Source organism: Pectinophora gossypiella, chromosome 18, assembly GCF_024362695.1.
Source record: "Pectinophora gossypiella chromosome 18, ilPecGoss1.1, whole genome shotgun sequence".
Classification (NCBI taxonomy): Eukaryota; Metazoa; Arthropoda; class Insecta; order Lepidoptera; family Gelechiidae; genus Pectinophora; species Pectinophora gossypiella.
Window position 1 is genome coordinate 13,215,716 of NC_065421.1, and position 25,648 is coordinate 13,241,363.

Below are 25,648 nucleotides of genomic sequence, written 5' to 3' on the forward strand. Positions count from 1 at the left end.
GTCAACTGTGACGACATTGAACACAACACTACTACTGAACTAGGTAAATAAAAACATTTAGTAAGTTACGAATAGTGATGTTTTTTTTTAAATCTTTAGTGCAATTTTCACTAACAGAGTTGGCTTGACTATTATAGACGGCGATACAGCCTATTTATTCGTAGGATACAGTTCACAACCTATCACGTTGGTCTAACAGAAAGCTCGGTGGTGTGTGGGTACCCTACTTAGTTCATCTTGCGATGGATGTAGGTACCTTGGGCATATAAAGTCTTGTGAACCGTGTTATTATGAGATGTATGTTTTCCATAAATAAATAAATTAAAATCTTAACTTAACATGATGGATGATGGACCATCATTATGGGCGATGGACTGATCAGTGACTTTTCACGATACGTTTAACATTATCTCCGACAATCTTTGGACCACCAGTTGTCATATTTGCTTGTGGCTGTTTGTCCACTACATTAGGGATCATGAGCGTGAGTTTGTGTCTGTGTCTAGTCTATCAAACTACTCAACGACCTCGGTGGTCCAGTGGTTGAGCAGCGTTCAGTTTTGGGCTCGGGATCCGAAGTTCGAATCTGTGTTCCCTTGATTTTAAATAGGACACTCAATAATAATAACCCTGGCACCAGGGCTGCTGATGTTGGCCATTCACAGGCTTTGTCTCGCGTGTAATCCCTTGGAACAAACAGAGGTAGAAGTCACCCAGCAACCATATCTGGCAATTGCTCTACATTATAATCATCATCGTCGTGACGTCGTGCCTATCTTGTAAGGAAGTCAAGGAATTGGCTTTGGATAGACTGGAGTCGAGAATGCTCCACCGAAAAGAGCGTGGCTTTGCATCAAAGGCTGCCTATATTGCTTACTTGTTGCAACGAATAAAATCTGTCTAGTCTAGATTTTCCAACCTCTGTGGCTACTGGAGCGAATCGATAATATTACTCATTGATTGCGGTTACAAGTGCTAGGCTAGCTACTTTACTTAATCTATAAGTTTTTTTTTCAACAACCCTAAACGTATTTTTTTCTAAACTAGGTAGGTATATAGGTAGGTACCTACCTAGTCGCTAGGTAATTTTGTCTGTGGCAAATGCGAAAGTCGCGCGAAGCCAAAACTTAAGAAGAAAAAAAAATAGATAGGTAGGTAGATAGCTTTATCTTTGGAACGCAGTGGGATTATAATAATTTTAGTAATAACTTATTGTTAATTACAGAAATTACAGGCTATCTACTTACCTAACAAAAAATACAGTCCGGCCGGCCTCGGGTACAATTTTTTTTGAGTTAGGTAGGTATTTACGTTTAATTTACCTAATACTTACATAATAAAATAAGTAAGTACTGAAAAATTTAAAAACTTTTCATTCTTTTTGCTTCGGAAAACAATACCTACCCACTGGAGTAGATTTTTTTAGCAAAATTTACCTACCTTGTTTTAGGTACAACTATTTACAAAAATCCTTTGATTTAATGTAGAACGGTATCGATTATTACTAAAAGAAATATAATTAACGTAAAATGAGAAAATAAACTTACGAAATACTCCAATCGCCGGCACCAAAAGAAAACACCACCAAATATCACTAACCTTCACCTCACACTATTCCTGTCACTATTATTATTCGGGATTCAGTAATTTAGTACTGCACTATTATATTTTTATTTTAAAACAAAATTAGCGATTCCACGTTCGAAGTGCGACTGAACAACGTAAAATGTAAACAAAAGAGCGATAGGGTATTACGCGCATGCGTCGTCGGCCGCGGTCGACGCCAGATTGGCGGGATGGCGGCTAGCGGGTAAAAAAAAAGCGGGAAGAGGCAGACAATAAACCGTACAGCGTAGTTAGGAAAGAAAAGCGCTGAAACCGCTGAATATAATAGAAATAAATAAGTATAGAGGCGCTTTAGAATTAGAACTTGATGAAATGTCAAAACCAATAAGTTATTGATAAGTTAGGTAATGTTATAAAAGGGAAAATAATTCATAGTGAATGTAGTTAAGTAGGACTTATTATTTCGTTCAAAAGTTTTTTTAAGAATTATTAAACTGTTTACATATTTGTTTTAGGATGGTATAATGAGTAAATCATGTAGATATTTTTTTTGAAAATTACCGCTTTCTACTCAACTCTACCCTAACATAAGACTTTAGTTAATAAAAAACGTGAAATACTTCAAAATATATTTTATTGTGAACATACTACTGCACATTACTAATACATTCTTAATAACAGTTTAACTAAAAATGCTATCGACGTTACGCTATTTTAGACAAAATAAAACAAGATTACAATAATAACATCAAGATATTTTACACAACGAAACCTAAGGTAAGCAAATATCACACTAATCAAACAGAACTATTTAGTTAAATTACATAATTTTTATTGTAGTATGGGGAACCAAAAATGCAATGGGTTTTTTTAGGTGGAATTTTAGAGAGCACTTGAAAGTCAATATCATTTCTATCACCGCATAAATATCTCAGAATCTTTTGTCTTTTTGCAATATTCAGTTGAAAATGGGTAGTACTGAAGACTAGGCAGCATGGTCTCACGATCTTAGCCTGACCCTCAAATGGGCAAAAGGAAAAATAATGAAATTTATGCATGTTACCAACCTTATCAACTTCCGACTGGATATTTACAAAAACAGAAGATGCTAGGATATTTTAGCGGTGATAATAATTATATTGAATTATAGTACTCTGAATGTTACCCTTTTCCTGTTAGTAAGATGATATCCATAGAATATTTAAAACTATAACTTATAATACATACTTACATCTAACACATATTATGAGCTAAATCAGTCTGAATTCGCTTTATCGAATGGTGAGTACTTTAATTTTCAAAGTCGCGAAAGATTCGCGCACTAACCTAGTTTAAATTACATTAGCATATTTTTTATAGTCAACTAACTGTTAGACAGTTATGTTACTAGATAAAAAACGCGTAATTAAAACAGTTATCTAAGTATAATCTTTGTTACGGAACACAAGAAATTCAGTGTTTAACTATGTGTTTCTGGTGATGGTGTTGAATTTGGAACTTTTCCCTTTTCGGCTTCTTACACAAAAAAAAGAATAACAATTACGTATTCACTCGACTCGGGCTCAGTTGCGCATTTTGGTATTTTAAATTGACGTCTTCGACTTGAGGACGTTACTAAGTCAAGCATATCATACTGCCAAAATAATAATACGAAAATAATGACGTCATGCCGTAATACAGTCAACTCGAGTTAAGGTTGAGGCGTCGTCTAAGAATAACGATTTTGAGCCGAGTTCGAGGAAGGTTGGAATTAACATCTTATGCCTCCTCTACACTACTCGCGAAGTTGAACGAAGTTAGACGAATAGGATAGTGTAGAGATGCACTTCGGTTTACCTCGTCAAACTTTACTTCGCCTCGGGTGACTTCCATTTGGTGTCGTTTTTGGTACCGAGTCAAAGGGCCCGAAGTTGCACGAAGTGCGTTCACGAAGTGCCTCTCTACACTACTCGGAGCAAATTATGTTGTTCCTGGAAATTCCGCAAGCGGAGACCATTATTTGGGACCTAGTTCTGTTGCTATGCATTTCAATCGTCCACCATCTTCTTATTCGTCTTTTTTTTGTTTTTTGACGTACGTACAAGTATCAGCTGCTACTTGAGAGTCCGTTACAAACGTGCGCAGGCTGTCGGCGCCTTATAGCGAATGAGCTCATCGCGAAGTTGAACGAGTATGTAGTGTCGCACTTCGGACTGTTGCCAAAGTATCTCGAGTACTTCGCCGAGGAACTTCGTGACTAGTGTAGAGGGTGCCGACCGCATGGGGCGAGCATACATGAAGTCTTTGATGAGAGTGAAAGAAGCGAAATTAGTGTATCAGGATCGTAGTAAGTGGAATTTCGTGGTTTCTGTCTACCCCTGAGGTTTATCCCAACCGGAAGCGTTATTTCATGTATGTAGTTAAGTCTCCATAGTGGCGTCGTTCCGTGTGGTGTCGACACACTCGTAGCCGTACTTGATGATGAAGTGGAACCGAGGGTCGGAGACCAGCTCCGCGAGCTCGGGCGCCGTCATTATGTCCTCCACTGGCGGGAGTAGGAGCTCTAAGTCGCCACCTGATAGAAAGCACCATGATTATAATTAAAATTGCAACATTTATGTTTTTTTTTCGGTTATTTCCTGATATATACTTTTTAAACTAATTACTATAAATCACACTCAAATCTCGTAACTTGATTCTTTCCATGTTTAAATATGTAATTGCCTTGAGTTTTTTTTTTATCTTTGTTCCCATTTAATAAGCTGTTGATCACGTAAATAAATAAAATATTCTTACATAACATAGTCCTGTATCCCGCAAGGGGTAAGGATAGGTATAAAGTACAGTCATGAGCAATATAATGTACCCACTTAAAGCTCTGTCGCACTAACGTATTTGACATTTAGTGAGACTTAACAGTTCAATTTGTCAAAAAAGTTAATGTGACATGATACCAAAGTGTATACATATTAATGCTCGTGACCGTACATACACCCACTCGCCAGCTATGTTAAAAAATATTTATTTATTATTATTTAGAACATCATCATCGTCTATTTAAGAGCCACGCTCTTGTCGGTGTAGCATTTTCCATTCCAGTCTATCAAAGGCCAATTCCTTGACTTCCCACACACACACTACCACCACCACTACCACTTTTCTTGACAGATTAAAGAAAAGGTTAACGTCGTGTCTTATAGGGAAGTCAAGGAATTTAGAACATAACAATAAAAAATAAAATCTTTGAAAATTTTATCTAGTTTTACCTTACCACTCTCTTACTTTAATCTAACTGGTCGTAAACCACTAAAAAGTAAAAGGGAGCGCGCGCTGACTGTTTGTCTCGGTAAGGCAGCACACAAAAGATTTTTGCTGCACATATTGGAGTGTTAGTAACCCTTTTGGTCCATTACCCGACGCGGCGATGCAAAAAGGGTTATGTGTTTGACCGCTATGTATGTGTGTGTATGTACGTACATTTGTTCTAATCTAACTTCCAATTTACGTGTTGTTGTGTGTAATACGTACCCATAACATGTACGAGGTCGACAAGCCGGAAGAACATCTTGTCTGTGAGTTCTTCGGCGGGCGCGTCCACACGACAGGACGACCAGTCGTCCCGTTTGATACACGCGCACCAGATCTGAAATATAACAACATATACAGTTAGTGACTCCATACCGAATACCGAGGGAAATTATTCAGACCATGATTCTGAGTTAATATCAAGTGGAATTATCCGTAGCGAAATTCGTCTTTTTTAACTATTTTTTTGCGATGGAAAATTCTCCAAAATCATGAGCCGATTCACTCCCTCATTACGATGTCACTTACACCCCGTACAAGTACGTACAGGTAGCCATAAGTACGTATGGGTGTTTGTGAAACCGTAACGAAAACTTTGGGGGATAATTCAGATCATGATTCTAAGTTGATATCAAGTGGAATTTCCTGTCAGAAAATTCATGAAAATGTTAGTGTTATATTCAATTATTTTCACTTGATATCCACTTAGACTCATGGTCTGAATCTTCCCTCAAAGATTTCGGCACGGTGTCGCTAACACCTTTTTTAGTGCACCCACTGGAGTGAATCCAGCCGGCGAGGATGCCAGCTATATTTAAGTCGGATGTAATAGGAGTCCATTGCTATTAACCGAGGATAAATCCTGGAAACCACGTGATGGCACTAGTTCGACGATCGAACTAATGAGAAAAATAATTCTCACTAGTTCGACGATCGAACTAATGAATCGAACTAGTGAGAACAAAGGGATTATCATTCGTGTTTAGTACTCATTCACAGGATTCATACTAAATTCATTCTTTCCTTCATTCTCTCTCTGTTCGCCCAACCTCCGCAGCGTCAATACGTGTATTCAGTGTATTGTGTTTTGTGACTGTTTTCTATCATATAAATAAATAACAAGTGATTGTAAAAGTGACTTTTTGTTTATAACGTCCCGCTGCATTAGAACATTCTTTCATTAACCAAAATAGTGAACAATTCGAACATGATTGACAGGGCTATCACAGGGGACAGGGGATTTACAGATGGTGGAATTATCTCATTGCTTACCCGTAGTCTAAGGTCGTCACGACGCTCCATATCAGACACGAAGTCTGTCAGGTCTAGGGCTTTCTTGAAATCGTACTCCGTCAACGCCTTGCTTTCAGATTCTATGTACATCTGTAAGGACATTATACACCTTACAAATTGCTACGGCGACGATAAAATAAATGATCGATAGAATAGGCTACTTTCCAACTAGTCAAATTAATTACTTTTTAAAACAATAAGTTACTATGGAATTAGTACGAAAAACCATACTGTGACGTCGTAGAAAAACGTTATAGTATTGGACTTACTATTACGTTTTTCTTCATTAAAATTCATAAATAAGTTAAACAGAAAGAAGAAAATGTTTTTCGTCAGTTTTAGATCTGTCTGTATTTAGTAATCAGAATTTCATAATTTATCTTTGACCTAGGACACTACCGAATTATTGGCATTAAATTTTTCATACATTAATAAACTCACGCCCGTAATCCCTAATGGGGTGGGCAGAGCCACAAGTAATTAAAGACAACTTGCAGCCACAGTTGATACAATGTCTATATAGGGTGACATCGTAACGAAAACTTTGAGGGATGATTCAGACCATGATTTCGAGTTGATATCAAGTGGAATTTTCCGTCGCAAATATTAGATATTCGTTACGATGTCACTAACACCATTAAGTATATTAGTTATTATTAGTTATTTATTATTTGGATAAGGCCGCCATTTGCCATTTACTTAGTTAAGAGTCTTTTTGTAATTATTTATTTTTATTTTGGTGCAATAAAGTGTATTTGTACTGTATTGTAACACCCTGTATAAAGTCTGACCTGCACGAGGTCCTCGGCGGGCATGACGCGGGTGTCGGCGGCGTCTACGCCGTGCCGGATGCGAATATCGCGCGGCAAGGCCAAGTGTTGCTCGTACAGCTGCAGCCGCGACGAGATTTCACGCCACGTGGCCGTGGACGCCGCGTCCTCGTTGGACGCTAGGAGGCACAGCTTCCCGAGTGACGCCATCGTCTGAAGAAAGATAAATTAAAATTTGTATAATGATAGAGCAGCAGCGCAGTGGAGCAGCGTGGTGGAGTATGCTCCATACCCCCTCCGGTTGATTGAGGGAGGCCTGTGCCCAGCAGTGGGACGTATATAGGCAGTTTATGCTTTTTGTTATGTTATAATGATAGAGAGAAACAGAGTGATAAGAGAGAGATGTGGTGAAAGAAGATACAGTGACTAAGATTGAGAAAGGAACGGTAAGTTCGTTTGGACACAAAGTGGAAGAAAGATAATAGGTTTGCGAGAGCAGTATATAAAGCGAGGTTTGGCGGTAGGATTGGCAGAGGAAGACCTAGAAGGACGTATATTGACCTGCCGTTGGTCCCGGCTATTAACCGTAAAAACATCTCCACCTACCCGCAGTGGAGCAGCGCGGTGGAGTATGCTCCGTAGGAGGGGCTCTATACCCCCTCCGGTAGATTGAGGGGAGGCCTGTGCCCAGCAATGGGACGTATATAGACTGTTTATGTTCATGATAATAATAAAATAATGCTAGTGAACGTTCAACGTACATTTGAGTCAAAGATCAAAGAACGATAACTCTCGGGCCCGCACCAATTCGTATCGGGTGCCGATCTCACCCTTTCTGGGTTTTACTTTAGCTAAGGAGTAAGAAAGAGAGCTCGCGGTCTGTGTCTCGCTCGCACTTACGCGTTAGGATTATAAATATAAAAATGTTTATTTCAGTAACTCACACATTAATCTATAGGCTAGGGCTAAGACCTACCTAGTAGGTATGCAAAGATACCTGTGTCAGGTGGCCTCGCTCTTCTATGTCTATTAACAATATAAAGTGCGGGCATCTAATTACAATATAATAAAAAAGGCGCTTAATCTATAAATACAAGATGAAATAAGAAAGTTATAATGTAAGTGTGTGTGTGTGTGTGTGTGTAATTGTGTATGTATGTTGTGTGTGTGTGTATGTATGTTGTGAATGTGTTTCTGTGTGTGTGTGTGTGTGTGTGTGTGTGTGTGTGTGTGTGTGTGTGTGTGTGTGTGTGTGCGTGTGTATGTGTGTGTGTGAAATTAGATTTCTGTATGGAGTGTCCGGGGTGCAGTAAAAGTGAAGGTAAACTTACAGCCATCCTGTTGACCGACTCGGTCTCCTCGCTGGCCATGCGGGCCAGGCTGGCGGCGGCCTGGGCGTGGTCCCGGGCGGCGAGGTGGTGCAGCGCCAGCAGCGGCTGCCGCTGCTGCGCGGCGGCGAGCCAGGCGGCGAGGCGCTGCGGGTAGCGCGCCCCGAGCGAGCGCACCAGCCGCGCCGACGTGCTCCCGCCGTGCTCGGTGAGCCACGCGAATGTTGCTTCCGCTATGCCCTGGACATAGTAATAATAATCGGACCCAAGCCCGGAACCTCATTGGCCCGAGATATGGAAACGACATATGAATAATTATAATAAACGTTTATTTCGAGCAAACCAAGACACACACATACCTACACAACTGAACAACATTCATCGTATCATCACGCTTGTATAAACTCTCACCTCAAGGGGTAGGCAGAGGTGTATAGTATAATAATACAACTACTCCTCGCCGGCTTTGCTTCAGTCCCATGTAATTGGAGGCAAGCCTATTACCATATTAACCGGGCACAAATCCTGAAAACCACGTGATATAAATTATCTCGTCCCCCTAGCATTAACCCGTATTTCACAGGGTCCACTTACCTAACCTGAAGATTTGACAGGTCCGTTTTTTCACAGAAACTGCCTGTCTGACCTTCCAACCCGCGAAGGGAAAACCAGCCCAAAATCAGCCAGAAATTATCTATGAACCGAACTCATTACACTTCGATGCTAACATTTGTTATTAAAAACAAAACCGTTTCATTTTCGTGAAACCAGACGAAAATCAAAGATATTAACATTAGAAATCATCAACTTACCTCATTAGAATACTTGTCGATGTAACTGTAGAGCCTCTCCAAGTCGTCATTCTTGACACACATCTCGATCAACAGTTCAAAATCCTTGAATTTCTCCGCCAGCGCCGCCGCTCGCTCAGTCTGCCCTTCTTCGACTGTAAGAAAAGATTGTGGAATTTGTATTGGGGTTTAAAAAGGCCACTATGTTGCAATGAGGATAAAAACTAGATGCTCAAATGTAGGCGGCAGCATTCTTGAGTGTTTCTAAATTTTGACTGTTCTCCAAACTGTTCGTTCTAAATTGCTATAAAATGTGGAGTAACGCGGAGAGCATCCCGTCTGAAGGATGAGTTACGAAAAAGAAAAGCCATCAGTTTGAAAAAGGCAGTTTTGATTGAAAATTAGTTTTTCTAAGTTTCTGATCTTTAGTTAAAAATATAAGCAGTTAAAAATATAACCAAAAAAATACGTTTATTTATTCAAATAGTATGGGGAACTGTCAAAATTTAGGAACACTCAACAGTAGCGACACCTGATGGGATAAATAGGCAGTTTTTATCCTTATTCATCTAAGAAAGCAATACTGTAATTTGACATTTGCGCATATGGAAGTAAGTGCGCAATGTAAACAAATTCAAACGACATTGCTTTTTTAGAAAAATTGATTGGCCCCGAAAGAGACATTAAGAATGAACAGAGGAAGCAAATTAAGGAATTTTTTTTTTTTTGGATATGTATATTTTAAACTTCGTTCGTGTGCAACCCTACTATTAAAACTATAGAAGTTTCATACAAACTTTACACATAACAATAGGACCTCCTGACGTCACATGTTCGTAATGCCAATCAGCAACATAAAAATACCGTTTTGCTAGAACACTTACTGAAGGGTTGTATGGCTTCCCTCCTCATCCTCTCGTACACGTGTTGCGTGTGGGTGCTGAGCTGTAGGTGTTGTGCATCTGTCAGTATGAGGTCTGCTAATGAAGCCGCCGCTTCGTATACTTGAGCGCGGAGAGTAGGGTCCGGGCAGTTGCGCCCGCATTGTCTGTGCAAATATTTAAGTTTATTTAATTAAGTTGGTATTCTTCGTATGGAGTATAGCCCTCTATGGATGTGAAACTTGGACACTGACACAGAGGGACAGAGAGAGACTCGAGGCCTTTGAAATGTGGTGTTGGAAGAGGATGGAAAGAATAAATTGGACAGAAAGGGTTACAAATGAGGAAGTGCTAGTAAGAGTAAGGGAAAAAAGACAAATACTGAGAATTATTGAGGACAGAAGAGGCAAGATGATTGGACACCTAATAAGACACGACGAATTTATTAAAAACATTATAGAAGGAAAGCTAAAAGGATAGAGAGGAAGGGGAAGATCAAGAAGAGCTTACATGGAGCAGATTGAAGAAAAGGTTAACGTCGTGTCTTATAGGGAAGTCAAGGAATTGGCCTTTGATAGACTGGAATGGAAAATGCTACACCGACAAGAGAGTGGCTCTTAAATTGATGATGATGAATTATGTTGGTGGGTCTTCTCCAACGTATCTATGGTTCTTATAATTGTATCCGCATTATAAAATTTCTGTTAAAGGAACTTACCTAAAAACAGAACAAAAAATTGGGGCAGATTTGTGGAAATCACATGAAAACAGCTGTCATGAGAACTGACATCCTATAAACAAATACTCACATTTGCTAAGGAGTCTTTTCTAAAAAAGCGTCCGCACCGTTTTATAAATACGTATACATTAAATTATGTAGATAGCATAAGCTCGTTCCCTCAAATAAAGATGTTATGGCTGTTCAAATAAAGTGTAATATCGGTTGTACAGTGTCGTTACACGCCGTTGCTTGTGACAAGATGCTCCGCGAACACTTTTTTACAGACATTGGTTGTCTACTTGTTATACGTAGTCTATGGTTTATTTAATTAGCTTTGTTATGTTGGTAGGACTTGTTATTGTACCCGCATAAAAATATTTTCGTAAAACGACCATAGCTAAAAAAGAACAGAACAAAAAATTGGAGCATGTAGAAATCACATGAAAAACAGCCCTGCATAACGTTGTTTTTTTTTTTTTTCAGAAAAGTCTAATTATTTCGTAAACTATAATTTCTTACTGTGGTCAAGTTTCGTTTTTCTAGTTAGTCGTGCCACCAGCCACCAGCTAAATAAATAATACTTATACACCAAAATACCATATTTGTGCAATAAATGATATGATTGACTGTCTTAAACGGCCGTACGCTGCTAAGGAGTAAAGGGGAGAACGCGGACTGTGTCTATGTGTCTCGCTCGCACTTACGCGTTAGGCGGCACATGGTAAGAACGAGATTTTTGTATGGAGTGTCCGGGGTGTGCTTTTGTCTTAAATGGTTATAAGCCTCTAAGGGGTAAGGAGGAGCTTTCAAGGCCAGAGTGAACAGGCACATTCTGGGCGAGCTCGCTCGATCTTAGGCGTCGTCAATGCCTTCGGGCAAGTCTGGGGCGAAGAGCAAACTCAGCATAGGTAAAAAAAGCTGGGATTTTCTGTCTCGCTCGCTCTTACGCGTTAAGACGGTACACGGTAAGAATGAGATGTATGGAGTGTCTGGGGTGTGCTTACGTGATAGCTCGTTTGTGTAGTTCAGCTAACGCCGGCAGTAGAGCACGGGGCCCGAGCACCGGCGGCACGGATCGAGATTGCCACTGCGAGCGGACTTTGTGCACCTCTGTTAGCACCGCCTGAAAATTAAATAGATTTTAGATATTCTTATCCGACTGCAGCGAAGCAAAAGGAGGGTTATGTGTTTTACCACTTTGTACGTGGGTGTCAAATTGAAACATATTATATACCGCCTAAAAGTACTGCAGCTTCTCACAACCGGTATAGCCGGGGAAAATAAGGAAAACTTCGACTGTACAGTATTTAAAGCTTTTCCTCGCCGGATAAGTTTAAGGCCAATGTAGTCTTTCATATTGGTCGCTTGCAAAACGATATAATACGAGAAATAATAATACTACATAATATAGAACGATAACTCTTTATCCGCATCAATTCGTATCGGCGCGTTACATGTCACAGAGGCACTCAAAGTTAGGATTCGTACTACGTATCCGTATTCGCATAATAAGTAAAATAGTATAACACTACTGTCACGTACAGCGCCATTTTGTGAACCACCAGTTCATTGACGATGTCAAATGTCAGAAATATTTAAAAATGTAATGAAGTAACCGAATAACCCAACAGATGTCGCTGAAAACTAACGCTAATATATCAAATACCAAGATGGAGTGAACGACGAACATGACTTGTTATTTTACGACTTCATTCACATTTAGTAAAGGGGAGAGCGCGCTCGCTCTTACGCGAAAATGGCACGCGGTAAGAATGTGATCTTTGGAGTGTTCAGGGTACAGCTTGGGCAATAAGTACGTACAGTGATGACGTGTATGGTCCTAGCGGCGTGCGCAGCGGCCTGCTTGGCGTCGGCGTGCGCGGCGGCGGCGGCCAGCGCCCGCAGCACCCGCGATATGCGCGACACGCGGCGGTAGCACGCGTCCGCCGGAGACAGCGCGCCCGAGGATAACGCTGCTTCTACTTCGGGTTCCTCCTCCACTTCGGAGTTGTCGCCGCACACTACCTGAGGGTGATAAGGTAAACATATTGCCGCCATATTGGAATCACGTCGGAGTGACAATATGGCCCTATAAAAACCCAATACGGGTGAAGACCTCAACGGATGCAGAGACGGAGATGGGAGCCATCAGTACGGCACTGCAAAACAGAACGGGCAAGTCGCAGGGACTGTAACCTGGAACCTGACAGAGGGCAGCAATAACTGTCAGTACTATTCAGAGGCGGAGGACAGGAGTCCTAGTACGGCTTTGAATTAGATTACTCTGGGCGCTTTCCCACAAGTACTGCGGGGCGGAAGGCAAGAGGGAAACCACTGACCTATTATTCCTTAAATTAGTGAAAACTCAATGATACAATTTATTACAATGATAATGACTGTATAACACAAAATACTTAAATGTACAGTAGTACCTACCGTCTATAACACAAAGATAGAACATCACAAAATCTCACAAAATATGATGCGGACTTGTCAGGTCTTGACTAAAAACTTTCATGCTATTATCAGTCTGCCTATCTGTCCCAAAAGAAAGATATAGATAGTATAAGGTTAGAATGATGATGTCATGAACATTGGTGTAACATTGTGAAATGTACCTTGATAGTCGCATAGAAATATGATAGATATACAGATTCTAAACGCATTTTGATGTTGACTCTTCGTCATTTACTCTGAAAATTGGTTTTATATTATATTAGTTTTGTAAGTACAGTGCTTACAAATTAAGACTATTACCTGGTATATAGCAGCGTCAATGAGTTGCGCGTCGTTTCCTTGCTGCAACTTCCTTAGCGTGATAGCGATGGCCAACTGCTCAGCTAACGCTCCCAAAGCGCACTGGGTTGTCACTACGCCGCCGCCCGTTTCTAACAAAATCACGTATATGAGTTACGAAATAATCCAACATCGACGGGAATAAAGACTCATGACATAAATGACGTAATCTGTCAACATTTATCATATAATTTATAGAGCAGCAGTGAGGAGCTCGGTGGCGCAACGGTAAACGCGCTCGGTCTGCGATTGTTGAAGTTAAGCAACTTTCGCAAAGGCCGGTCATAGGATGGGTGACCACAAAGAAAAGTTTTCACCTCGAGCTCCTCCGTGCTTCGGAAGGCACGTTACGCCGTTGGTCCCGGCTGCATTAGCAGTCGTTAATAACCTCCAATCCGCACTGGGCCCGCGTGGTGGTTTAAGGCCAGATCTCCCTATCCATCCATAGGGAAGGCCCGTGCTCCACCACGACGTTAATGGGCTGGTGATGATGATGAATGACAGAGTTCTTATTACAGAGAGATGCCGCGGGAGCATAGCCGGTGGTACCGAAATATGCACAAAACGATCATATGAAAATGCTTGTTCGGCATCGTTCAACCACAACTAGCGCTTATGTTACTACGCCATGAACGAGGAGTAAATCGATGTAGCGGTACAGCCAGAAATATGTCGGTGCGGCCACTTCACACGCCGACGTGAGTTAACAGGTGACATGCAGACTTGTGTAATTTAGTGCTGAGGGCACATCTCCCTTGTTTCTATGATCTGTGGCAGTAATGCTATATAATCGGGTAGTTTCCTAGGTCAAAGATAAATTATGAAATTCTGATCACTAAATAAATACAGATCTACGGTGGTGACAAAACAAATTTTTTTCTATTTAACTTATTTATGAATTTTAATAATGAAAAATATAATAATAAGTGCGAAATCTTGTCACGTTTTTATATGACGTCCCAGTGTGGTTTTTATTGAAATTCCATAGGAATTTCGTGTTTTGACATTTAGTAAAAAGTAACTGATTTGACTAGTTGAAAACTAGCCTATACCTAAATCAAAAATCCAAAACAAAATCAATGGTCCTTGCAGTTTGCCCATCATAATGAAGTGATAGCTGCAAAATCCAATGTGAAGAAAAATATGTGTCTGCATGGATGTAGTTACCTCGACTGACATACAACAGCCGCGTCCACAGTCCGGCACTGCGTATGAAGTCGACAAACAGTGAGAAGGCGCGCTGTTTGTCTCTCAGTTGCGCCGCTATCTGCAGTGCGGCCGAGCTTCCTAGCGCGATGTTCGTGTGAGGACCGCCCGGACGCTGCTTCCATCTGCAAACAAATTTGGTATAATTTATAATATAACACAGCATCACGCCTGAAGGGCTTCTTCTTCTTCTTATCGTGTGGGTTGTGAGGTGGAATACCAACCTCATCAACCCTGATGTCAGGGTTATTACTGTGCCGCCATAGGCCCCTGACTTGACTCCTTGGCCTGAATGGCTAGGCAAAAGTAGTACACACCTACTCCTCGCCAGGTACGTTTAAATCCCATGCTTCGCTATTCCCATTAACCGGGCACAAATCCTGGAAACCACGTGTTATCAATTATCTATGATCTAAACATGAATTTATACTTATAAAGACGAAGTCAGTGGTTTAGAATTCGAGTCGGGATTCGAACCCCGTGACGTTCTCCGAACATAGCCGTGTTCGGTACAGATTCAAGTATAATTTATCGAATCACAATATACTTGATGCGCTAAAAAATATAATAAAAGTAAGAAAGGCTGAGTACATAGCAGCACAACCTACAACACATCATCATCATCAATTTAAGAGCCACGCTCTTGTCGGTGCAACATTTCCATGCTACTTTTTTAGGGAAAAATAGGGCAGTGGTTTCCCTCTTGCCTTCCGCTCCCACCTACAACACAATGGAACGAAATATTGATTCTAGAGGCCGAATTTCAGCATAATATCGTACACCTGTATCTAACTCACACAGCATTTATCTAGAATCTAGGATCCCCGGCAGGTATATAATTAAACATCTTCGTGGCTTCAGCACGATTTTATCAAGAACATAGTTCACTTTTCACCGTAGCTGAGACAACTTGCAGCTAACTTCATAGCACTCACCTAGGATCCCCCGTGGGTATATCTTACAACATTTCTGTGGCTGACTTCAACACGGACCTGTTAAGAACATTGTCTAGATCTTTCCCATCTACCTCTCTTCTATTTGACGAGGCAGGCGTTGGCGGCGGGGACACTTTCTCCACTACAGACGAGAGAACTCGCAGCTAACTTCACAGCACTCACCTCGGATCCCCGGCGGGTATATCATCGAGCATTTCCGTGGCTATCTTCAGCACGGTCCTGTCTAGCACGCTGTCAACATCTCTCTCTTCTTCTTCTAGCCTCCTGGAGGGCGAGCCTGGCGGCGGCGGCGGGAACAGCTCGTCGACAATGGCGCGGCAGGCCACAGTATCGCGTCGCAGGTGGAAGAGGAAGGCTGTCTTAAGCTTCCCACAAGCGTCTGTTGTTACCATGCTCACCTGAAATTATTGCCGGAAATTGTTTCGTATTTTGTATGTCTACTCAATATAAGTTGGGATTATTGGATCCCAAAAACGAAAACAAGTTACTAGCGTAACAACTAAAACACCATCTAACTTTATTTGAAGTTATACCTGTCATTTTCTTATCCGCCGAAAACGAAAGAGACGGATGTATGACGGCTGTTAATTTCAACCCGGGCGAATCAAGTAGGTATCTCGCTGGTATATAACCCGCTGGACGTGTGCTGTCAACTTAATTCTGTTGGGTTACTGGCCAAATTTTTAAAGGGTTCTTTTAGATTTTTGCCTAAAATTGACGTGTGTTTTATGCCTGTCGATTCCCTTTTTTAACGGATAAGAAAATTATAGGTATAACTTTAAATAAAATTAGATCGTGTATACAAATATCATAATCAATCAACACAGAAACACAATATGACAACAAGAAGAAAGACAAAAGGCACAACTTATTAATATTGTTAGTTAACATAATAAACAGCCTATACGTGCCACTGCTGGGCACAGGCCTCCCCTCAATCAACCGGAGGGGGTATGGAGACTCCACCACGCTGCTCCACTGCGGAGGTGCTTTTACAGCTAGTAGCCGGGACCAACTGCTTAACGTGCCGAAGCTCGAAATCATCTTACTTTTTCGGACAATCAGGTGATTCAAGGGTTATGCTGAGTGAGGCCCTTTTATAAAGGACACCACCACCATTGACCAGTTTATACACTCAATTATTTGTATTTCTCGTGTAAGTTGTTTTTATTATGTGTTTAGATTGTAAGTTATGTGTTACTCCGTGTTTTATAATATATATTTTTTGTTTTATATTTGTTACTGTGGTGTCCCTTTATAATAAACGTTTCTTTTTTTCTTTCTTTCAATGTCCTGTATTGTTATCACTATTTATTTGTATTCGTTTTACCTCATGAGGATCGATTTCATACAGCGATAAGTTGCCATCGTACATATCAGAGGGACACGGCGATCCCATCGGACTATCGCACACCGACCTGTAAACCAATAATAAATAATCATTATCGTTTATTTTACTACCGTTCATTTTACAACAAAGAAACTATACAAAAATATCGTAATTGGGTCACGACCTACTACTAGGTTCAAAATTATTATTATTAATAGCCCTCAATGTCCCACTGCAAAGCAAAGGCCTCTCTTCCCTTCTTCCACTCCTCCCTGTCTCAAACAAAATAAATTATGAAATTCTGATTACTAAATAAAGACAGATCTAAAACTGACGAAAAACATTTTCTTTTTTTCTATTTAACTTATTTATGAATTTTAATCAAGAAAAACGTAATAATAAGTCCGACATTTTATCACGTTTTTCTATAACGACACAGTGGGCTTTTTCATAAAAAATCCATAGTAATTTCGTGTTTTGGTGTTTAGTAAAGAGTAACTGATTTGACTAGTTGGAATTTAGTAGGTAACATAGTTACACTTTGAATCGTCAATGTTTACATAACGAACGTCTCATCCGCCTAAAACTACTGCAGCTTCTCACAACTGTATAGCCGGGGAAAAGATGCAAGAATAAAAGGGTCTTAGATTTTCTTAAAAAAAAAAACATAAAATATTGTTAAACAATTTTGAATTTAGTAATTTGGCTGCCTTATATCGGTGCCTAGACAGTAACCTCATGCATCTATTAAATAATCATTAACATAATATGTTATATTGTCTTTCGTACCTCTACACTTCCAAATTCGTCTCTGGTTATACTTACGGTGTAGGCGCCAAGCTATCAGCAGTATATAGAGCCAACACGCCGTGTTTCTTGCTAAACAATAAGGGGACACCGTTACACAGCTCCGCGCCTAATATTTTATCGCCCTCTGACGACACATCTATGTAGTCTGCCTTGTCGTTAGATACTGTTGCTGTAACAGAATATACAAAAAATTGGCTATGCCACCTGGGAATCTGTGTAGAGGGCACTCAGAAATCAGAATAATTTATTCAACATAATTGTCATGGATAAACTTGTTGAAGGTCAATTTGAATTTACGTCATTTCGTAAGGTGTTGCTGAAGAGAAGAAATGACAAGAAACTGCAACAGCAACACATCTTTTAAAAACCAATGAGGGTATACATTACAAGTTATTTAATAACTAGAGGAACACATTCAGTACAGACATTTTTATCATTTAGGTAGTCATTAATCTTATAATAAGCTTTTTTACATAAACACTTTTTCACATGAGCTTTAAATTTATTTTTTGACAAATTTAAAATATTATCTGGTATTTTATTGTAAAAATGTATACATCACACTCGTTTACTATGTGAGATAGGGTGCCCGCATTCTCAGTATGGCGTCTTCTTTAAGCCTCATTTATGTGTAGGTGATCCGAAACTCGTACCGAGTTTCTGTGGTTGGTTCTACTACGGTTCAGTCGGGTCTAAGACACTAACTACAAAAACTATGAACGAATGTATGTAGAATGTATGTATGCATGTGTATGTAACTCACTGGCCACGACGGCGATGTACTTGTTGGTGTAGAGCAGCGCCCGCGCGGCCAGCGGCAGCAGGCGCGGGGGGTCATCGACCTCCCCGGCGCGGGCGCCGCCGCGCACGCCCACCAGTGACGTCACGCGCGGGTTGGCGGGGTCCTCCACCGAGATGTGCGCTGTTGGGACATCATAGCGCGGTCAATAAAGGGGTTGTGGAGTACATGAGAGGGAACTGAAGCGATTCTTTTAGAAATGTGTTAAGGGTGTATAGGGATTTATAATATAAAAAAATAATACACCAAAACACCCCACATCTAAGAAGTCGTACTGCCCTGACAAAAAAATAAAGGTAACAAAAAAAAGTTTTCTTTTTTCCATTTAACTAATTTATGAATTATAATAAAGAAAAATGTAAAGATAAATGCGAAATTATGTCACGTTTCTCTATGACGCCACAGTGTGCTTTTTCATACAAATTCCATAATAATTTTTATGTTTTATGTAATTTCGTGTTTTGACGTTTAGTAAATAAAAAGTAACTGATTTGACTAGTTGGAAACTAGCCTATTAGTACAACGTTTGATAGCTTTTATTGATGACGTCACACAACCGTGTTTTCTTTTCGTATTGACGTTTCGTTTCGTCTTGACCAGGTAGAGGCTACATGACAAACGTCTGTACAATTATTGTACATGAGTAATATCATGTACCCACTTCATATTTGACATTTAATGAGACTTATGGTTTCATTTGTCAAAAAAGTTAATGTGACATGGTATCAAAGTGTATTAGTACTCGTGACCGTACGTTATTTTAGAAAACCCTCATTCGTACGGTTTTTATGTTACCCACTTACCAATAGCGTATCTCATCTCAGGCGAGCGCGCTACGTTGAAGGCGGCGATAAGCAGCAACAAACCGTCACTGCCACTCGCGCGCACGTCCAGGGCAATTATCTCCAAGCTGTTCAGATCACCTGGCGACAGAGACGAGCACTTCAATTTGTGTCACTATCAGTGTTATTCTCCACCAACCCGCAGTGGAGCAGCGTGGTGGAGTATGCTCCATACCTCTTCCGATTGATTGAGGGGAGGCCTGTGCCCAGCAGTGGGACGTATATAGGCTATTTATGTATCAGTGTTATTGCAAAACGAAGACTAAAAGATAAACCAGTTGGGCTAACATGCACAACGTGATAAATTTTTGTCACGGTCATTTTATCGACTCTGACGATATAATCATGTCGTTTTGTCGATAGGAGCTAATATAGGAACCCAAATATCGTTCTGTCAAAATACAAATAAAATCACGTGTCACGAATGTTAGGAAAAAGACAAACATCGATTTCTACAAAACTTATTGAATCAATCGATTGCGCATGTTAGCTCTGCAGGTTAAAAATACAGCGCATGTCGCGAAAGTAGTCCCACGGTCGCGACGCTGCTGTCACAGATAAGTGGAGTCAATAAAGCCGAAGCTTCCTAACTTCTAATTTGCCAGGAACAGGTCTGATTTCGATGATTTTTTTCTTTTGAAGTTTTAAAATAAAATAGATAATTTTATTTCATTTTTTATTAATCAGAAACATCTTGAGTGGCGCTAATAAATATTTCGATCAAATAAACATTAGGATTTTCTTATTAAACACTAGGTGTTAAAGATAATACAAATTATTTTATGTCGTACGCATGTACGTCGTCGTCGTAAGCGATTTATTCCAGACAACCATAAGGTGAGGAAAAATGTAAAAATAAAATAAAATTGAAAGATTGCGGGTGCAAACTATAAGTACAACTTACCAATAAATCTCTATCTATTTTATATACATGGGAATATCAGCGGGCTTAGCACCGTAAACACGCGACTCTTTCTCGCCGCGACAGAGATCACCTGTCTCTTTCTGTGCAGTACTGTGAGAGAGTGACGGGCGGCGTATGTCGAGGCGAGAAAGGGTCGCGGGCTTACGGTGCTAAGCCCACAGTCATGAGAGGCGTGTCGGAGACTCACCCTGCGGCTGCAAGTGCTTGATGGCGTGCGCGTCAGCCAACGCGCGGCGCAGCGCATGCGTGTGCAGCTCGGCGCCCCACCACAGCTGCAACACAACCACACGCCACATACACACGGGGCCCACCGGTATACAATACCGAATACTACTACGTATAACTCCCGGCAAACTTCTTGAGCATCGAGTGTCGTAGTGGGGGAAAGTTCGCGCACGTATACTTCACGTATACTTCCGTGCAAAAAAAATGAACTATTGATTATTTTCTTAAGTTCATTAAAAAAAACAATTATTATATTATTTAATTATGTAAATAAAACTAAACTTATATTATTATAGTTTATTAAAACTTATATTATATTATTATATTTAATAAAAAACTAATCGTCAGGTAAGTATAATATTTCTTCCATGAGGTTGAAACCAGCAATACCAGAGCTAGTGCTAGGTTTTGGATCTGTAGACATAGACCTCGTGCTAGTAACTAATTCTTAAACTTAAAAAAATGAGCAATAACAAAAAAAATCTAATAAAAGAGCAATAACAAAAACGTGACAGTTTCACTGCACGCAAGTGTATGCGGGAGTCAAAGGGACGAAGACAAGAGTGCGCGGGGGAAGTATCGACTGATCTACCAATAGCCGGTCGATGCGGGACGCACCCGCCCCCGCGCCCCGTACCGCACCACCAAAGAGATCTAAAATTCGGTTGTGCGCAGTCAAGGTCGATGCTCAAGAAGTTTGCCTGGGACCTATACAGAACGCCAACTCTGCGGCTGAGTTAGGTTTACCTCACCCCCCTCGGTTTTACTTTAGCCTTCAATCGTAGGGCGTCAGACGTCACACACAGCTGTGTGTGTACGATAAGGCCAATGTGAAGTGTCTGACGATATGTACGAGCGTCCGGGCTATGCTCGTTATATCGTTCGATTTGCTCCAATCCCAATCAAGTGGATGTTCATCCACTTGAGTCTGTCGTATCACGTAAGCAGTCAATATGGCGATCTCGATTCGTGACGTCACATTAAACTTCGGCAAGCCGATTGAACGAATGATTTCAGAATTTTTGACAGTTCCTAGGTACCGCTGAAGAAATCGAAGTACGGCGTTTGAAACCGATAACCGTTTGAACTGTCAGTTGATGCCGGGCACTTATCAGAAACCATCATCGTCATCATGTACGCACGTACAATACGCACGTACACGTGCAGGCGACGTTAAGCCGTTGGTCCCGGTTACTACTTTAGTATGTTACATAGTCATTACATGAGTCATGTCAGGGGCCTTTGGCTTTTTTTATTTTCTCCTCTTACCTGTAGCAGCGGTCCGCCTGCGCCCACGCCGCCTCCGCCCGCGACAAGCGCTAGTCTAGCACCCCCGTTCTCTGTCAGTAGTCCATCTGATAACACCACCACACCTACTAGTTTCTGAAATATTAAGGCATAAGGCAAATATTAACCAATAATTGTTTGCGAAATGAAAATTTTACATTCTTCCAAAAGGCGTCATGGGATGTATAACATATGAAAATATATAATAATATATAACTCACGGTATCCGCATGAGCAGGCATAGACCCGAAGAAAAGCAGTGACACTCGACGCCCGATGCCGCCCAGCCAGCCGCTCGGCGGGCGCAGGGTGTGACACGTGACTGTGGCGCGGCCATCTGTTGGGCGAATGTCGTGTGTCAGATAATATATATATTTGAATGTACTTGGGGGTTAAAAAAGCCATATTGCAATTTGACATTTGCGCATATAAAAGTAAGTGCGCAATGCAAGCAAATACCAGCTATGCTATGAAACCCATTGTATCATAGTATCATCTGGTTTCCAGGATTTGTGCCCGGTTAACGGCAATAGACGCACCCCCTATTATATATAAGAATGTCTATTCCCGTGCCAAGGATTTTCTTGCAGCTTCTTTTCCCCGGCTATACAGGTTGTGAGAAGCTGCAGTAGTTTTCGGCGACTGATACGTTCGTCATGTAAAAATTGTCGATTGAAAGTGTAACTATTTTACCTACTGAATAAAGATATTTTTGAATTAACATTTTCTTTTCTTTCTTTGAGTTATATCTGCAATCAGTAAATGTCTGTTTGTGTTACTATGAGCAGTTGAGCTGAAGGGGAACTTGGCTTTATGAGAGACATATCCACTGACATATCCTCAGCAATCAGCAGGGGACCTGCTTCAATAATGAGGAATTAACATGGGACTTAAAAAACTTCATATACTTACCAACAACAGTGGGGTCCAGCAACACAACTGTGCAGGTGGTCGTAGCCAATACGATCCCCGCACGAGTATAGTCACCTAGTCGCTCGCACTCTTGCCCAGCCAGCTCAGCTGATACGTCCACATACACGCCCTCTTGTCCAACAGAGGGCCAGTAGCGGACTATACCTTCTGGGGATACGCCTATGCAGGATGGCATCTGGGGGCAGAATGATTTGTAAAAGATAATTACCTACTTGAGATAATATATCGGAGGTAATAAACATATTATATAATAGGGACACATTTATAAACAAAATTCCCTACATGTAAAGCAACATGCATTTACATGTAGGGAAAAGGTAAGTCAACAGAGTTGGCGGTTATAGAACTCACAGATCATCTGGCAAATGCAATTGAGGACAAGGAAATTTGCCCTATGTGCCTTTAGCGGCGAGGAGATGCGGCAGCCGCCATAGGATGTTTTCATTTTCATTTCGGGGTACCGAACTGAGCATAGTAACCCGCTAGCCACAAGTTGGTAGTGTGACTATGGATTGATGATCCAACAGTGTTGTGTTGGAAGTTGTATATATGCCGTCTTGTTGTGTAAACTTCGATATCGTGTTTCACGACTGCTTGAAGACTGCATTATTGAATGTGGCGCCATCTGTTGCATGTGAGCGGAACTAGGTGGCCAACTAGTTGGTTCCGCCACATACCTTTCTGGATATCGAGGGCGCTTTCGATAACACTTCTACAGAGGTTATGATCCGCAGCATGGAAGCCCGCCACATTGACAGTACGACGATAAACTGGGTAGAGTCATTGACAACAAGGATAGTGAAAACAAAGCTCTACTTGTTGATGGTCTACTTAGCCCGCCAAGTTCCGAAAAATTTCATACCCAAGGGTACGCGGATGACTTGGTGGATAATGCTAGGGAGATGATGATGCTGGTCTACTCAGCCACCAGTTCTGTAGCTACAGAGGCTGCAAAAGATCGCGAGGTGTGGAAATCTACTGAAGCCCTACATCCTAGGGATAGAAGGATTAGATGTAGAAAAAGCCAGTCTTCCTCACATTCACGTTATAATATCTTACAAATCAGCCTTACCTGCGCCCCATCTTCATAAAACAAGGTGACCAAATCAGCTTTATGTGCTAGATCAGTCTGCGGTAACGTGAGTTCTCTAGCAGCGACGGTGCCAGCTGGGGCAGGCGAGGCCGCTCCGCTAGGCGCCAGGACTTCCCTCGGCCAGGCTAGGATCCTCCGCCCCGTCACCAACCAGCACCAACCGCATGGGGACAGACGGACTGTAACCTCTCCACTAGCTGGTGGTTTAAAAATAATTGGGTAGTCTCCAAGGTCAAACATAAATTATGAAGTTCTGATTACTAAATAAAGACAGAGATGAAATAATATGTGATGTCACAGTTTGTATGAAAAAACAAATCCCATAGTAATTTCTGTCTTGATGTTCAGTAAAAAGTAACTGATTTGGCTAGTTGGGAACTAGCCTATTGTTGATATAATTTACATGAAGAAAGAAATTAGAAACCAGAAATTTAAAAGCCTTATGATGATGATACCTATCTTTTGGTATAATAGCCCAGATTAAAAATGCACTCTACCATTAACATTATGTTCTATTAAATCACTGTTTTAATTTGTTAATAATACATTACCTTTCAATAGTTTACTGTGATATCTATTGGAATCACCAATAGATATTAACATAGGAAGGATAACATGCAACAGGATGTGACAGGAATGGAGCAATAAGCAGGAGGCCTATGTCTTAGGACAACCCAACATATAGAAATTAAAAAGATTAAGAAAAATTTACAATACAAGATGGTAGGTACCGACAGGTTCATGACAAAAAATATTTATATTGAACTCACCAAATGTAAGAGCTTCAGTGACCATAACAGGTAGTGGAGTTCCGTAAGTCTCCACCGTGGTAAGTGGAGTCTTGTAGATAACATCTCCATTTTGTGGCTCCGTTGACTGGATGAATTTGCTATAAAGACAGCATTATTATGAAATACCATATTGTCATGTCTGTATCCCCGAAAAGGTAGGTTAAACAGCTTATATATGTTTTCTGTTGTATTGTGTGGTCAAGTAAGCTCTGTACCTCCGGTTGGTTAAGAAGAGCCCTATGCCGTTGGGCACATGTTTTTATTACATAAAATACTAATTAATAAAAGTAATACAGGTAATAATATAAATAGGCTGATAAGTCCGACAGATCTACGCATCAGCCCCAAATACACTTTCAAAAGGTCCGTCTTCAGGTCGGAATCCATCCCATCCCAAGAAAATATTCATAATATATTTAAGTAACTACATACATAAACATGCTTTCGCAATCCCTACTTAGCAGCCAGGTCATACAGACGTAAATGTTGTATTCTGGGGCGTAGACCTATATGAAACAAGTAACAGGGGACTTGTCCAGCGCACTATCATGTCCTTATTTACTGAGCTATATTAGATCAGGCAAAAAATATTACTATACGTATTGTACAAAAGCTAAATAATAAACAGCTAACCAATATGAATGTGAAACAGATTTATGAAAGGTTATGTTCCTTACCTTTGTGGTTTTTTAGCCGAAGATAGCCCGATAGGCCTCCGGCCGGTAATAGATTGTCTTACTCGTGGTGAAAACGGACTACGCATAGTCCCAGAAGTATTGAAATCCATTTTTATATAATATTTTAACTAAAATAACGATCACCGGCAATATGTTTACAATACGAAGAAAAAAGAAAAAAAAAGTCTTAATATTAGAGATTTCAAAGCACATGTGATTTACATTATAATCGATCGATTTAAGATAAATATAAAAAAATCAATTTCGTTAATTAAGTAGCACAAAAACAAAAGACTGACAGACAGCCAACAAGCAGGCATTTTAACTGAGCATTTTAATTTGA

At 40.6% G+C, this 25,648-nt stretch overlaps 2 protein-coding genes across 2 annotated transcripts in view; both read right to left on the reverse strand.

Annotated features, from left to right (window-relative positions):
* Positions 1-1,774, reverse strand: part of LOC126374887 (uncharacterized) — a 44,627-nt gene extending 42,853 nt beyond the window's left edge. The window contains exon 1 of the mRNA XM_050021659.1: positions 1,548-1,774. The gene's annotated coding sequence lies outside the window, so the exon portion shown is untranslated. The remainder of the gene's footprint in view (positions 1-1,547) is intronic.
* Positions 1,775-2,183: 409 nt separating this feature from the next.
* On the reverse strand, positions 2,184-25,447 carry LOC126374850 (nuclear pore complex protein Nup133). The gene is made up of 23 exons (XM_050021597.1): positions 25,306-25,447; positions 24,608-24,726; positions 23,817-24,034; positions 22,724-22,919; positions 22,033-22,148; positions 21,794-21,907; positions 20,487-20,571; positions 19,336-19,455; positions 18,497-18,655; positions 17,749-17,902; positions 16,924-17,011; positions 15,756-15,991; positions 14,599-14,762; positions 13,393-13,523; positions 12,457-12,660; positions 11,640-11,758; positions 9,918-10,081; positions 9,055-9,188; positions 8,246-8,482; positions 6,936-7,127; positions 6,124-6,234; positions 5,074-5,188; positions 2,184-4,120 (listed from the first exon to the last, which is right to left on the reverse strand). The coding sequence occupies exons 1-23, from the start codon at positions 25,413-25,415 to the stop codon at positions 3,966-3,968; spliced, it is 3,441 nt and encodes a 1,146-aa protein (XP_049877554.1). The 5' UTR covers positions 25,416-25,447; the 3' UTR covers positions 2,184-3,965.
* Positions 25,448-25,648: the final 201 nt, after the last annotated feature.

Coding starts and splice junctions, on each gene's coding strand:
- LOC126374850 (XM_050021597.1), bottom strand. CDS start 25,415: ATGGATTTCAATACTTCTGGGACTATGCGTAGTCCGTTTTCACCACGA. Junction 9,189..9,917: donor GGAAGCCATACAACCCTTCA/GTAAGTGTTCTA, acceptor CTTTTCTTACAG/TCGAAGAAGGGCAGACTGAG. Junction 8,483..9,054: donor TCGACAAGTATTCTAATGAG/GTAAGTTGATGA, acceptor TACTATGTCCAG/GGCATAGCGGAAGCAACATT.